The following is a 13923-nucleotide window of genomic DNA, read 5'->3' on the forward strand; positions in this document are numbered from 1 at the left end:
AATGTGCTACTAAAACACCAAAGGGGAAAGCGCTGAGTATATAAAGGCCAGAGACATTCATTCTAAGGACAGTGATCTGGGAAAGAAAGCTGGAGGAGATGGTGTTCCAGCCAAATGATGGATGGGGTTTCAGCAGCAGAGGGAGAAGGTGTCCCCCGGGGAGTGAAGAAATCAGAAGAAAAAGCCCCGGAGAACAAGATTTCTTTGAAGAAACGCCTGCAAGCTGCCTCTCATTTGTCTCTCTCAATCCCTATCCCTCTTGCCCCGCTCCTCTCTCTCCTCACACCCCCTTTCTTTTCTCCCTCCCTCTCTCCTTCTCTTTTTCGCCTCCCTCACCCTCTCTCCCATCAAAAAGATCAATCAGACTAATCCACAGTCTGACCTGAGTGGGATTCCTTATTTTTCCCACGGAGCCACTAAGAATAACCCCCATCAGTCTCCATAACTGGCAAGGTCCCTGCCACGAGGGGAATAGTCCAGGCTACCACCAGCCCCTGCCACTGCTCTGCACACCTCCCTCTTCAAGGGCCCGGCCTGTTGTCCTCGGGTTTGGACCGGGTTCGCTCTTTTGTAGAAACGAGGCCTGGAGAACACCTTGCACGATGCCAAGCACTGGCATGACATGGAGCTCCAGAACCTGGGCGCTGTGGTCGGCCGGCTGGAGGCGGAGCTCAGGGAAATCCGCGCGGAGGCGGAGCAGCAGCAACAGGAGCGCGCGCATCTGCTGGCCCGCAAGTGCCAGCTGCAGAAGGACGTGGCGTCCTACCACGCCCTGCTGGACAGGGAGGAGAGCGGGTAAGCCTCACTTCCGCGTCAATTATCCAAGAGATGCATATTCATGGATTTAAAAATAATTATTTTCCAAACACTGTAGAAGTATTTAAGAAGAAATCACCCCAGACTTCCTCTCACATAGGCACCCATTCCCACAGCCTAGCTGTGTCCTTCCTTTCCTATTCACATTCACATACAAATAATATATATAATATATTCACATACTAATACATTTTCTATATGTATGCATATTTATGTATGTATATATACACACATACATTCACATACATGTGTATACCTAGGACGTACATAATAGCTGTTAGGGAATGTTTCAGTTGCTTGTAATAGAACCTAATTAATGAGGCTATAAACCAGTGCTCCTGAAACTAATGTGCACTCAAAACCCTGCGCATCTTTTTGTTTTTTTGGATACAGGGTCTCGTCTCGGTATGTTGCCCAGGCTGGTCTCGACTCAAACCCCTGGGCTCAAGTGATCCTCTCACCTAAGCCTCCAGAATAGCTGGGATTACAGGTGTGAGCCGTGACACCCCAGCTGGGCATCTTTTTTAAATGCAGATTCTGCTTCAGTACGTCTGGGGTGGGGTCTGAGAGTCTTCCTCTCTAACAAGCTCCCAAGTGATGACTATACTGCTGCTCCACAGACTACACTCTGAGTAGCAAAGATGTGTAAATCATTTATTTAAGAGTCCCAGAAATAGGTGATCTAGGCTGCTCAAAGATTTCATTAAGGACTCAAGCTCTTTTCATCTTTCTAACATACCATGATAACATTGGCTTTTTTTTATTATTATTATACTTTAAGTTTTAGGGTACATGTGCACATTGTGCAGGTTAGTCACATATGTATACATGTGCCATGCTGGTGCGCTGCACCCACTAACTCGTCATCTAGCATTAGGTATATCTCCCAATGCTATCCCTCCCCCCTCCCCACTCCCCACCACAGTCCCCAGAGTGTGATATTCCCCTTCCTGTGTCCATGTGATCTCATTGTTCAATTCCCACCTATGAGTGAGAATATGTGGTGTTTGGTTTTTTGTTCTTGCGATAGTTTACTGAGAATGATGGTTTCCAGTTTCATCCATGTCCCTACAAAGGACATGAACTCATCATTTTTTATGGCTGCATAGTATTCCATGGTGTATATGTGCCACATTTTCTTAATCCAGTCTATCATTGTTGGACATAACATTGGCTTTTTGTCTTTATCTTTGTCACCCCATGGTTACCATATGCCAGCCACAGATCCAAACATCACATCCTCATTCCTGGCCAGAAGTGGGAGAGAAGAGGCAGCAGCAAAAAAAAAAAAAAAAAAAAAAGGCTTTTTCTTTTTTTTTATTGATCATTCTTGGGTGTTTCTCGCAGAGGGGGATTTGGCAGGGTCATAGGACAATAGTGGAGGGAAGGTCAGCAGATAAACAAGTGAACAAAGGTCTCTGGTTTTCCTATGCAGAGGACCCTGCGGCCTTCCGCAGTGTTTGTGTCCCTGGGTACTTGAGATTAGGGAGTGGTGATGACTCTTAACGAGCATGCTGCCTTCAAGCATCTGTTTAACAAAGCACATCTTGCACCGCCCTTAATCCATTTAACCCTGAGTGGACACAGCACATGTTTCAGAGAGCACAGGGTTGGGGGTAAGGTCACAGATCAACAGGATCCCAAGGCAGAAGAATTTTTCTTAGTACAGAACAAAATGAAAAGTCAAAAGGCTTTTTCTTGAATGATCCTCTCCTTTAATCAGTGAAGGAAAGACATTTTGAGGCTTGCAGTGGACTGTCCCTTATATCTCATTGGCCAGAACCTACTTATACTGGCCATACCCATCTGCAAGGGAGGCTAAGAAAGCAACTCTTTAGCTTTTCCAGACTCCATAGTGGAGGCAGGCAAGGGGTTGGGACTAGGAGTTGAGTTAGTCTGCCATAATTACACACACACACTTGCACTCACTCTTTTTTTAATAGATAAGGATTCCAGAGGCATATACATCAGCCTTGGGCCTTAGCTTCCTTGCCAACTCTTTCCAGAAACCCAGGCCCTTATTTTGTATCATAGTTCTATGCCTTCTTATTTCCCTCCAAGACCCCTTGTCTGACATATGTTGAATAAGGAATAGAGACAGCTTAGTGATTGTATCATCCAACCCCTCCTGATTCAAGAGAGAACACAAAGACCCAGAATGGAAAAAGATTTGCGCATGATCACACAGGAGGAGGAGACAGCACTGGGACGGGAGCCCAGGTCTCCTGCTCTCTCCAACAGTGTAACCTCTCTTTATTCAGAAGGCGGGAGAGCCTCAAGGAAGCGACCTAACCACACCCTGCTTTCAAATGGAAAATATGTCATCCAGCTCCTCTCCAACTGTCTTTTATTGAATTGATTTTTGTTGATTATAAAAGCCAGATGTTCCTAACAAAGTATTTTTTTTTCAGATGCCTATGAGCATCTGAATAAAAACACAAAGTCAATTTAAACAAACAGCAAGAGCAGTGAGTTAGGCTGAGTTACTTCTTAAGAATCTATGTGCTACGTTCATTTAGTGAGTGCCAAGGCAGACCTGACTCTTGATTATTTTCGTTTATCCTCCAAACCCTGCCAAGACAACCTCATGATCCGTGTTTTAGAGACAGGAAACAAAGCCTCAGAGAGCTTAAGTCATGGCCCAAGGTCTCACAGCAAATAACCATGGAGTAATTATTTAAAACCCAAAACTATCTTGTTCCAAAGGCCAGATTCTTTCATGAGATGGCCCCCTTTCTCGTAATCCTATTGTGATAGAATGACCAATTTTCCTCACCCATTGCTTCTGACTCCTATGTGTTTCCTTTCAGCTGATGGAGAAACTTCCTCTTTTTCATGAAGAAAACACCCTTCCTCAACAGCTGACCCAAGAAGTTGCTTGAGGAGCTTTCTCCTGAGCTCCAGTCCCTGCTGGATTCCCTGGTTAATTCAGCTTGAGCCGAAAAGCTTCCTGGAAGTGGAGAGGATCCTTCTGCTTTAATCTGAGTAGTCTGTAGCTTGAGCAATCTCCCTTGTCCTCCTTCAAATAAATGCTTTGTGCGCAGCGTCCAGTTTGCCCACCTTGTTCAACTCACTATAGGGTCGAGATGGATATCACTTTGTCCGTCTGGCCTTTGCTCACAGAGCTATGCTTGAAGGCTTCTGGAAGGATTCCCTTGAGTGTGACGCCATCTGCCTCCCTAGGGTCACCTGCTCTTGGGTTTGTCAACATAAAAGTGCTGCGGAGGCAAAAGCAGTGCTCATGGCATGCAGGATTGACGCAGTCTGGGACAAAAAACAACACTCTTGCTCGAGAGGGGATTAGTGTGGTGCTTTATCACGTGTTTCATAATTACAGGCATCATGGAGTATTCAGACCTCTTTAATATACTCTGCATGCATATTCATGTGCAGACACACACATTTCACTTGCTATTGGCAGAGCATCTCTCAATCAGTTAAAAGGGAACTTCAGTCTAAGCCCAATCTAAACCCATTCAATCTAAGTGGGGGATTAATTACACTGTGGTTGCTCACCCCACTTACAGCCTCAGAATTTTCTTCCAGGGTCCTTTCTCCAGTTCTCTCAGGGCCTAAGCCAGCCAAATATAGTTCATGCATCTGCCACCTACCCAGGCAAGACTCTCTTGCCTTCTGATTAAAATTGAAACCACCACCTGTGTCCTACCACAGGTTCTCAGTGTCTCTAAAACTGAAAGGAAAAAAAAAAAAAAAAAAAGCCGAACTTTAATTTTGTCATTCCTCCCTCAAACTTCTGTTGGTCTACCTATCACACAGAATTACAGACCAAAATATCCAAGCTGAGTCTTTGTGTTTGTGAGCTGCTAATCCAGACAGGGGGATGTATCCAACACGGGTACATTTGAAAACCCCCATACCCGAGGGTCCAAATAACCAAGGCCCACACAAAGAAAAGAACATTTATTTATCCTTAAGGATTGCTTATGAGAGAAGCAAGGTGGCCAGGCGTGGTGGCTCATGCCTGTAATCCCAGCACTTTGGGAGGCCAAGGTGGGCAGATCACAAGGTCAGGAGTTCGAGACCAGCCTGGCGAATATGGTGAAACCCCGTCTCTACTAAAAATACAGACATTAGCCAGGCTTGGTGGCGGGCGCCTGTAGTCCCAGCTACTCAGGAGGCTGAGGCAGAAGAATCGTTTGAACCCAGGAGGCGGAGGTTGCAGTGAGCCGAGATTGTGCCACTGAACTCCAGCCTGGGCAACAGAGCAAGACTATCACACACAAAAAATAAATAAATAAAAGGCAAGATATATGGTATCCTGGTTGGAATTGCTACAACTGGTTTTCCTTTTTGGCCTGCAAGAGCAAAGGAATTGTATTAAAGATCACATGAGCAGAACCACTATTTACAATGTGCATAGCCCCTTGACATAGGTCAGTTTGTTGTTTGAGACATGGAAATAGGCAAGACACCCTAAAACTACATTTTAGCAAAGTATCCATCTCCATAGCTGCACACTATGGGGCTGCCCATAATTGAACCGCCTGGGTACAAGAGTCTTGCCAGAAAACAAAGTGGGTGGCTGGCCTTGCTATGTTGGATGCACAAGACACTGAGGTCTGTTTCTTTTCTGTCTTTCTTGTTACTATTAATTTTTGGTCCCTCAGGCAAGACCTAAATTCCTAACCTAAATGTAGCTGGAGGCTTCAAAGGTGACAGTCCCCAAAAGGTCAGCCATCAAAAGGAGGTACTTCTATGACCGAATGGCCATGCAGTTTTTAGAACCTGGAAGTCGTTTCAGCCACTGGAAAGACGGGAGAATGTATCTGCGCATCCTCCTGAGTTTCCACCAGACAGCATGCTGTGCAGGGCTGCACACACTTGGTCTCCTCCACACCATCATCTCAAAGAGCAGCTGCCGTAAATCATTCAGTTAATCACCCTTTGGCAGGGAGAGCCGCGGCAGACTGGTGCTTCCAGTTCCCAGCACAGGCTCTTGCTGTTTCTAATGAGGCTTCATTAACAGGTATGAGAAGGCACTGCTGGCCCCCCAACTCTGCCAGGGCCTTGTTTAAATCAGGCTTCCTCTCACAACATCCCAGTACAATTACGCTTTGGCAGTGGTTCACTGACAGGTGGCAGGGGAGGCTGCTGCTTGTATTGGTGTCAAGGACAGAGCATTTGTTCTGGAGCAGACCAGAGCAGGGCTCCCAATGGACACCTCCTGAAACACAACCGAGCTCTATTTCCACACCAGGCAACTCCACTGGCCTCTGGCCTAGCTTCTGAAGGGCTGTGTGAACTCCCAATGGGATTGCTAGAGCATCCATGGCTTTCAGATTCAATATTCTTTTATATCAAGATCCTTAAATCTTACCTTCATGATCATCTGTAACACTTCTTAGCATGTACTGGTGCCCAGACATTTTGATGCACTTTGGGGATACCAATAAAAAGAAGGCCCAGTTTCTGCCCTCATGGGTTTACAGCCTTGGTGAGTGCAGGTGTGCTCACTGAAGGATCAACAATGCAAAGGATAAGAAAAGCAAAGCAGACAGAGCAGCACATTACAGTTTTCACAACCCCTTCATAGATTCATTTTGTCACCAAAGGTATAAAAATAGACATCTGAGTCTGACCTCACTTGGTTTTCAGCAAGTTGATTTAGCAAGAACCATCAAGCACCATGCCTGTCTCTGATTGTCTCCTCACACCCCATAGATATTATTTTATAAACCCTTACATTGTCTTGCTTGTTTTGAGAAAAGGATGGGTTGTTTCTTTGGAGACAAATCTAGAATCTTATCTGGGATTGCCAGACTTAGGAAATAAAAATATAGAATGCCCAGTTTAATTTAAACTTCAGATAAAAAAAGGAAGAGGTTTTTAGTATAAGTATGTCCCACATGTTGCATGAGACATACTTATGCTAAAACATTATCTGGCAGCTGTAATAATATCAGACAGAAGCACTCCATACTTCATATTCCCCACATAGTTATCTGACATCAAGCAATTCATAAAGGTTTGCCTAGCACTTCCAGTTGGGACATCCCAATACACAAGAAGGGGAAAGGATGACCCAGACTGTGTCTTTACCCATTCTTGATTGGAAACTCAGTCCCCTGACACAAAAGCACCATCGTGTTTGAGAAATTAGTCTGCTAGTTTAGTGAAGAAATAAAGCAAACTGTTTTCTCAGCTGAAGTAACTGGTTTGATTGGATCATATTGACTGGTTATTTTGAACAAAAGGTTGAGCAGGAACAGGAATAGATCCCAGCATAGACATGTGGTGTTGCAGAGTCGACAGAATTTTCGCTATCATGCCCAAGAGGAAATATTCCATTTTCTCCTGCTCTGAGAGTGGAAGGTAATTTGCACCACAGGGAGTCCAGTATTCAGTGTAATTCTGGGATTGGACAAAAAAACATGTTGCATCTTAAAGAAAGGGCTTTGCAAAATGGATGAGCAAAAACTACTAAATTTCTTTGGACAAGTCATGCATACTTTGTTTTTGTTTTGTTTTTATCTGCAGCTAAAGTTCTTACTGACATCCTAGACAGGAAAAATGTATAAATGGGGTTCACAACTTTAAACTAAAAAGACAAAGGCAAACCTGACAAGATGATTAAGACAAGTTGTCACTAACTCCCTGGATGATAATTAATGATGTTGTGGTTGCTTTGAGAAGAAAACAAAAGGAGAGGGGACAGGAAATCAATAGACTAGTGGTAGGTTCAGCCCCTCATTGTTTAGTACCAGCAACCAAAAGAAAAGAAGCAAGAGAAACACGTAGGGTAATAAATTGTCCTGAGGAAGTGAAATAGTGGGTTTACACATTATTTTGGGAATTCAGTCTTAGCAGTTCACCAGAGCAACAATCATGCTGAGTAGTGGAAAGCTCCCTCCAAAACTAAATCCTTTTCCTCAATAAATATTTATGCAGTCCCTGTTATATGTCAATGCTATGTTAGAGGCCAAGAATATGAAGACGTATGAAATGTGAACCTGCCCTTAAATAATCTAGATTAGCACTGTCCAATAGAAACAGAATGCAAGCTACATATGTAATTTTAATTTTTCTAATAGCCATATCTTAAAAAGGGAAAAATAAACAGGTGAAATTAATTTTAATATATTTTAATTATCTTGTTATGTCCAAAATTCTATTATTTCATAATGTAATCAATATTTTTAAATTATTAATGAGAGTTTTATATTTTTGGTACTAAGTTTGAAATCTGGCTTATGTTTTACCCTAATAGCCCATCTCAATTCCGATACTAAATCTTCATCAGAAATACTTGAGCTATATTTAGAATTCATAAAATTTATAGTTGAAAAAGTAAATTGATGTACCCAAGCTGTTCCAAACATACTTAAAAGTTTTCCAATAACTGAATTTAAGATCACAAAATTTGTTTTCCTTTGATCTTCATATCCACATTGACATAAAGTGGTTCATCTTTTTCAGAAGAGTTCGTGTGACTTTGAAGCAAAAGCACATCAGTTTCAAAACCACACCTGTCGAAGTTAATTCATTAAGTCTTGCATCTCATTCAGTATTTATTAACATCATGTTCAAGGAGGTATTACATATATTGAGAATCAACTCTAAATGTATCAACATAAAAAATCCCATTTCAAATTTTTCTTATAAGTTTTACAGGACAAATATTTTACACAGCTTAAGATTTTAATTAAATTTTTAATTAATTAAAATTAAATAACACTTAAAATTCAGTTCTTCCGTCACACTAGTCATATTTCAAGAGCTCAATAGCCACATGTGGCCAGTGGCTACCACATTGGACAGCACAGATTAAAGTTGACTAGAGGTAGATGGGATCTACAATGGATTTGACCAGCTTGTGAAAACAATCGAGGTCATATTTGCACGATAATTTGTGAGAAGTCCTGCTTTCCCACCAATTTATCTCACCAAATACATCTGAAATTCCTGGCAGGTGAGCGTCCCACCTAGAAACAGAGTGGCTACATTCCAACAGTTTTATAGGCCTCCTAACTGGCCCACGTAATCCTTCTACTGCACTGCACTGCTTCTCATAACTAGCTCTTTTGGAGGGAGTTTTCTCTATCAGAGATCTTGAGCCTCCCCTGACACAGGCCTTTTGTTTTCTTTCATACCCCTCTCCTTTCCTTAATCTCCTAACCACATAAGCCCTGGGAGAAGTGAGCTGAATCAAAGAGGCTAGCATGGCCTAACAGCCAGCCCCCACCTGCTCAGTCAGACTACTCTGCCGGTCTCTTCTCTCCCTCATGGTGATTTTCTCTCCAAGGTCTCATAGCCTATCTCTCAATCTAGCTTCAGGACCCACCTCAAATTACATCAGTTCTTCTGACAGCTCTGAACCCTATCTCTGGGCTGAATTCTCATTCCTGTTTCAGCCCCATGCAAATCAAGGCAAGTGACCAGCCATCTGTTTCAACATCCCCAGACACTTTCTGAGCTTTTTTTAAACATCATACACAAATCAATCAATGTAATCCATCACATGTAATGTAATGTAATTACATTGTAATTGGATTACATCACAATGTAATCCAACAGAACCAATGACAAAAACCACATGATTATCTCAATAGATGCAGAAAAGGCCTTTGACAAAATTCAACACCCCTTCATGCTAAAAACTCTCAATAAACTAGGTATTGATGGAATGTATCTCAAAAAAATAAGAGCTATTTATGACAAACCCACAACCAATATCATACTGAATGGGCAAAAACTGGAAGCATTCCCTTTGAAAACCGGCACAAGACAAGGATGCCCTCTCTCACCACTCCTATTCAACATAGTGTTGGAAGTTCTGGCCAGGGCAATCAGATAAGAGGAAGAAATAAAGCGTATTCAATTAGGAAAAGAGGAAGTCAAATTGTCCCTGTTTGCAGGTGACATGATTGTATATTTAGAAAACCCCATCGTCTCAGCCCAAAATCTCCTTAAGCTGATAAGAAACTTCAGCAAAGTCTCAGGATACAAAATCAATGTGCAAAAATCACAAGCATTCCTATACACCAATAACAGAAACAGAGAGCCAAATCATGAGTGAACTCCCATTCACAATTGCTACAAAGAGAATAAAATACCTAGGAATCCAACTTATAAGGGATGTGAAGGATCTCTTCAAGGAGAACTACAAACCACTGCTCAACGAAATAAAAGAGGACACAAACAAATGGAAGAACATTCCATGCTCATGGATAGGAAGAATCAATATCGTGAAAGTGGCCATACTGCCCAAGGTAATTTATAGATTCAATGCCATCCCCATCAAGCTACCAATGACTTTCTTCACAGAATTGCAAAAAGCTACTTTAAAGTTCATATGGAACCAAAAAAGAGCCTGCATTGCCAAGACAATCAAAAAGAGCAAAGCTGGAGGCATCACGCTACCTGACTTCAAACTATACTACAAGGCTACAGTAACCAAAACAGCATGGTACTGGTACCGAAACAGATATATAGACCAATGGAACACAACAAAGGCCCCAGAAATAACACCACACATCTACAACCATCTGATGTTTGACAAACCTGACAAAAACAAGAAATGGGGAAAGGATTCCCTGTTGAATAAATGGTGCTGGGAAAACTGGCTAGCCATATGCAGTAAGCTGAAACTGGATCCCTTCCTTACACCTTATACAAAAATTAATTCAAGATGGATTAAAGACTTACATGTTAGACCTAAAACCATAAAAACCCTAGAAGAAAACCTACACAATACCATTCAGGACATAGGCATGGGCAAGGACTTCATGACTAAAACACCAAAAGCAATGGCAACAAAAGCCAAAATTGACAAATGGGATCTAACTGAACTAAAGAGCTTCTGCATGGCAAAAGAAACTACCACCAGAGTGAACAGGCAACCTACAGAATGGGAGAAAAGTTTTGCAATCTACCCATCTGATAAAGGGCTAATATCCAGAATCTACAAAGGACTTAAACAAATTTACAAGAAAAAACAAACAACCCCATCAAAAAGTGGGCAAAGGATATGAACAGACACTTCTCAAAAGAAGACATTTATGCAGCCAACAGACACATGAAAAAATGCTTGTCATCACTAGTCATCAGAGAAATGCAAATCAAAACCACAATGAGATACCATCTCACACCAGTTAGAATGGCAATCATTAAAAAGTCAGGAAACAACAGATGCTGGAGAGGATGTGGATAAATAGGAACGCTTTTACACTGTTGGGAGTGTAAATCAGTTCAACCATTGTGGAAGACAGTGTGGCAATTCCTCAAGGATCTAGAACTAGAACTACCATTTGATCCAGCGATCCCATTACTGGGTATATACCCAAAGGATTATAAATCATGCTACTGTAAAAACACATGCACACGTATGTTTATTGCAGCACTATTCACAATAGCAAAGACTTGGAACCAACCCAAATGTCCATCAATGATAGACTGGATAAAGAAAATGTGGCACATATGCCATGGAATACTATGCAGCCATAAAAAAGGATGAGTTCATGTCCTTTGCAGAGACATGGATGAAGCTGGAAACCATCATTCTCAGCAAACTATCACAAAGACAGAAAACCGAACACTTCATGTTCTCACTCATAGGTGGGAACTGAACAATGAGAACACTTGGACACAGGGTGGGGAACATCACACACCAGGTCCTGTTGGGGTGGGGGGCGCTGGGGGAGGGATAGCATCAGGAGAAATACCTAATGTAAATGACGAGTTGATGGGTGCGCAAACCAACATGGCACATGTATACCTATGTAACAAACCTGCACATTGTGCACATGTACCCTAGAACTTAAATAATTTTTAAAAATTGTTTTAATTGAGGTAAAATACACATACATAATTTACCATCTTTACCTTTTTTTTTCTTTTTTCTTTTTTTTTTTTTTTTGAGACAGAGTCTCGCCCCGTCGCCCAGGCTGGAGTGCGGTGGCGCCATCTCGGCTCACTGCAAGCTCCGCCTCCCGGGTTCAAGCCATTCTCCTGCCTCAGCCTCCTGAGTAGCTGGGACTACAGGCGCCCTCCACCATGCCGGCTAATTTTTTGTATTTTTAATAGAGACGGGGTTTCACTGTGTTAGCCAGGATGGTCTCGATCTCCTGACCTCATGATCCGCCCGCCTTGGCCTCCCAAAGTGCTGGAATTACAAGCATGAGCCACCGCACCCGGCCCCATCTTTACCATTTTTAAGTGTACACTTCAGTGGTAATAAATACATTTGTATTCTCTTTTTTTCCCTTCATTCCCCTTCTCCTGTACCCTTCTTGGTCTCTGGTAACCACCAGTCTATTCTCTATCTTCATGAGACCCATGGTTTTAGCTCGCACATATGAGTGAGAACATGACATGTTTGTCTTTCTGTGCCTGGCTTATTTCACTTAACATAATTTCTTCCACTTCCATCCACGTTGTTGCAAATGACAGGATTTCATTCTTATTATGGCTGAATAATATTCCATTGCATATATACCACATTTTCTTTATCCATTCATCCACTGATGGGCACTTAAGTTGACTACATATTTTGGAAGTTTTTTTTTTTTTTTTTTTTTGAGACAGAGTGGCACTTTGTTTCCCAGGCTGGAGTGCAGTGGTATGATCTCAGCTCACTGGAACCTCTGCCTCCCAGGTTCAAGCAATTCTCCTGCCTCAGCCTCCCATGTAGCTGGGAGGCGTGTGCCACCATGCCCAGTTAATTTTTGTATTTTTAGTGGACCCGGGGTTTCACCATGCTGGCCAGGCTGGTCTCGAACTCCTGACCTCAAGTGATCCGCCTGCCTTGGCCTCCCAAAGTGCTGAGATTACAAGCATGTGCCACCAACCCAGCCTGACTACATATTTTGACTAATGTGAATGATACTGTAATAAACAGAGTGCATATATCTCTTCAATACACTGATTCCCTTCCGTTGGGGTATATATCTCTAGCAGTGGAATTGCTGGATCAAGTTTTAGTTTTTTGAAGAACTTTCATACTGTTCTCCATAATGGCTGTACTAATTTACATTCCCACAAGCAGTGTACCAAGGTTCCCCTGTGTCCACATCCTCTCCAGCATTTGTTATTGCCTGTCTTTTTGATACAAGCTTTTAACTGGGGTAAGGTGATATCTCATTGTGGTTTTGATTTGCATTTCCCTGATGATTAGTGATGTTGAGTATTTTTTCATATACCTGTTGGCTATTTGTATGTATACTTTTGAGAAATATCTATTCAGATCTTTTGCCTATTTTTAAATTGGATGATTTGTGTTCTGCTATTGAGTTGTTTGAGCTCCTTATATATTCCTGTTGTTAATCCCTTGTCAGATGGATGGTTTGCAAATATTTTCTCCCATTCTGTGGGCTCTCTCTTCACTTTGTTAATTGTTTCCTTTGCTGTGCTTTTTAGCTTCATGAAATCCCAATTGTCTATTTTTGCTTTGGTTGCCTGTGCTTTGGAAGTCTTACATAAAAAATATTTGCCCAGCTCAATGTCCTGGAACATTTCCCAGTGTTTTCTTCTAGTACTTTCATAGCTTTAGGTCTTTCATTTAAGTCTTTAAACCATCTGATTTTATTTTTGTTTATGGTAAGAGACAGTGGCCTAGTTTCATTCTTCTGCATATAATTTGCCAGTTTTCCCAGCACCATTTATTGAAGAGGCTGTCCTCACTCTATTGTATATTCTTAGTGCCTTTGTTAAAGATGAGTTGGTTGTAAATGAATTGATTTATATCTTGGTTCTCTATTCTGTTCTATTGATTTGTGTGTCTGCTTTTTTGCCAGTGCCATGCTGTTTTGATTACTATAGCTTTGTAGTGAATTTTGAAGTCAGGTAGTGTGATGCCTCCAGCTTTGTTCTTTTTGCTCACTATTGCCTTGGTTATTTGGGGTCTTTTGTGGTTTCATATATATTTTAGGCTTTTTTTTCTATTTCTGTGAAGAATGTTATTGCTATTCTGATAGGGATTTCATTGAACCTGTAAATTGCTTTGGGTAGTATTGTTATTTTAACAATATTAATTCTTCCAATCCATGAGCATGGAATATCTTTCCATTTTTTTGTGTCCTCTTCTATTTTTTTCAGAGTTTTATAGTCTTCCTTATATAGATCTTTTACTTTGTTAGACTGATTTCTAGA

The 13923-nt window shown here is 41.8% G+C and overlaps 1 protein-coding gene across 1 annotated transcript in view; it reads left to right on the forward strand.

The window, feature by feature from the left end:
* BFSP2 (beaded filament structural protein 2) overlaps positions 1–5399 on the forward strand; it is a 74660-nt gene extending 69261 nt beyond the window's left edge. Inside the window, exons 6-7 of the mRNA XM_055110472.2 lie at positions 575–795; positions 3627–5399. Of these exons, the coding sequence (XP_054966447.1) occupies positions 575–795; positions 3627–3630 (225 nt within the window). The 3' untranslated portion in view covers positions 3631–5399. The remainder of the gene's footprint in view (positions 1–574; positions 796–3626) is intronic.
* The last annotated feature ends 8524 nt before the right edge of the window (positions 5400–13923 follow it).

Source organism: Pan paniscus, chromosome 2 (assembly GCF_029289425.2).
Source record: "Pan paniscus chromosome 2, NHGRI_mPanPan1-v2.0_pri, whole genome shotgun sequence".
NCBI classification, from domain to species: domain Eukaryota; kingdom Metazoa; phylum Chordata; class Mammalia; order Primates; family Hominidae; genus Pan; species Pan paniscus.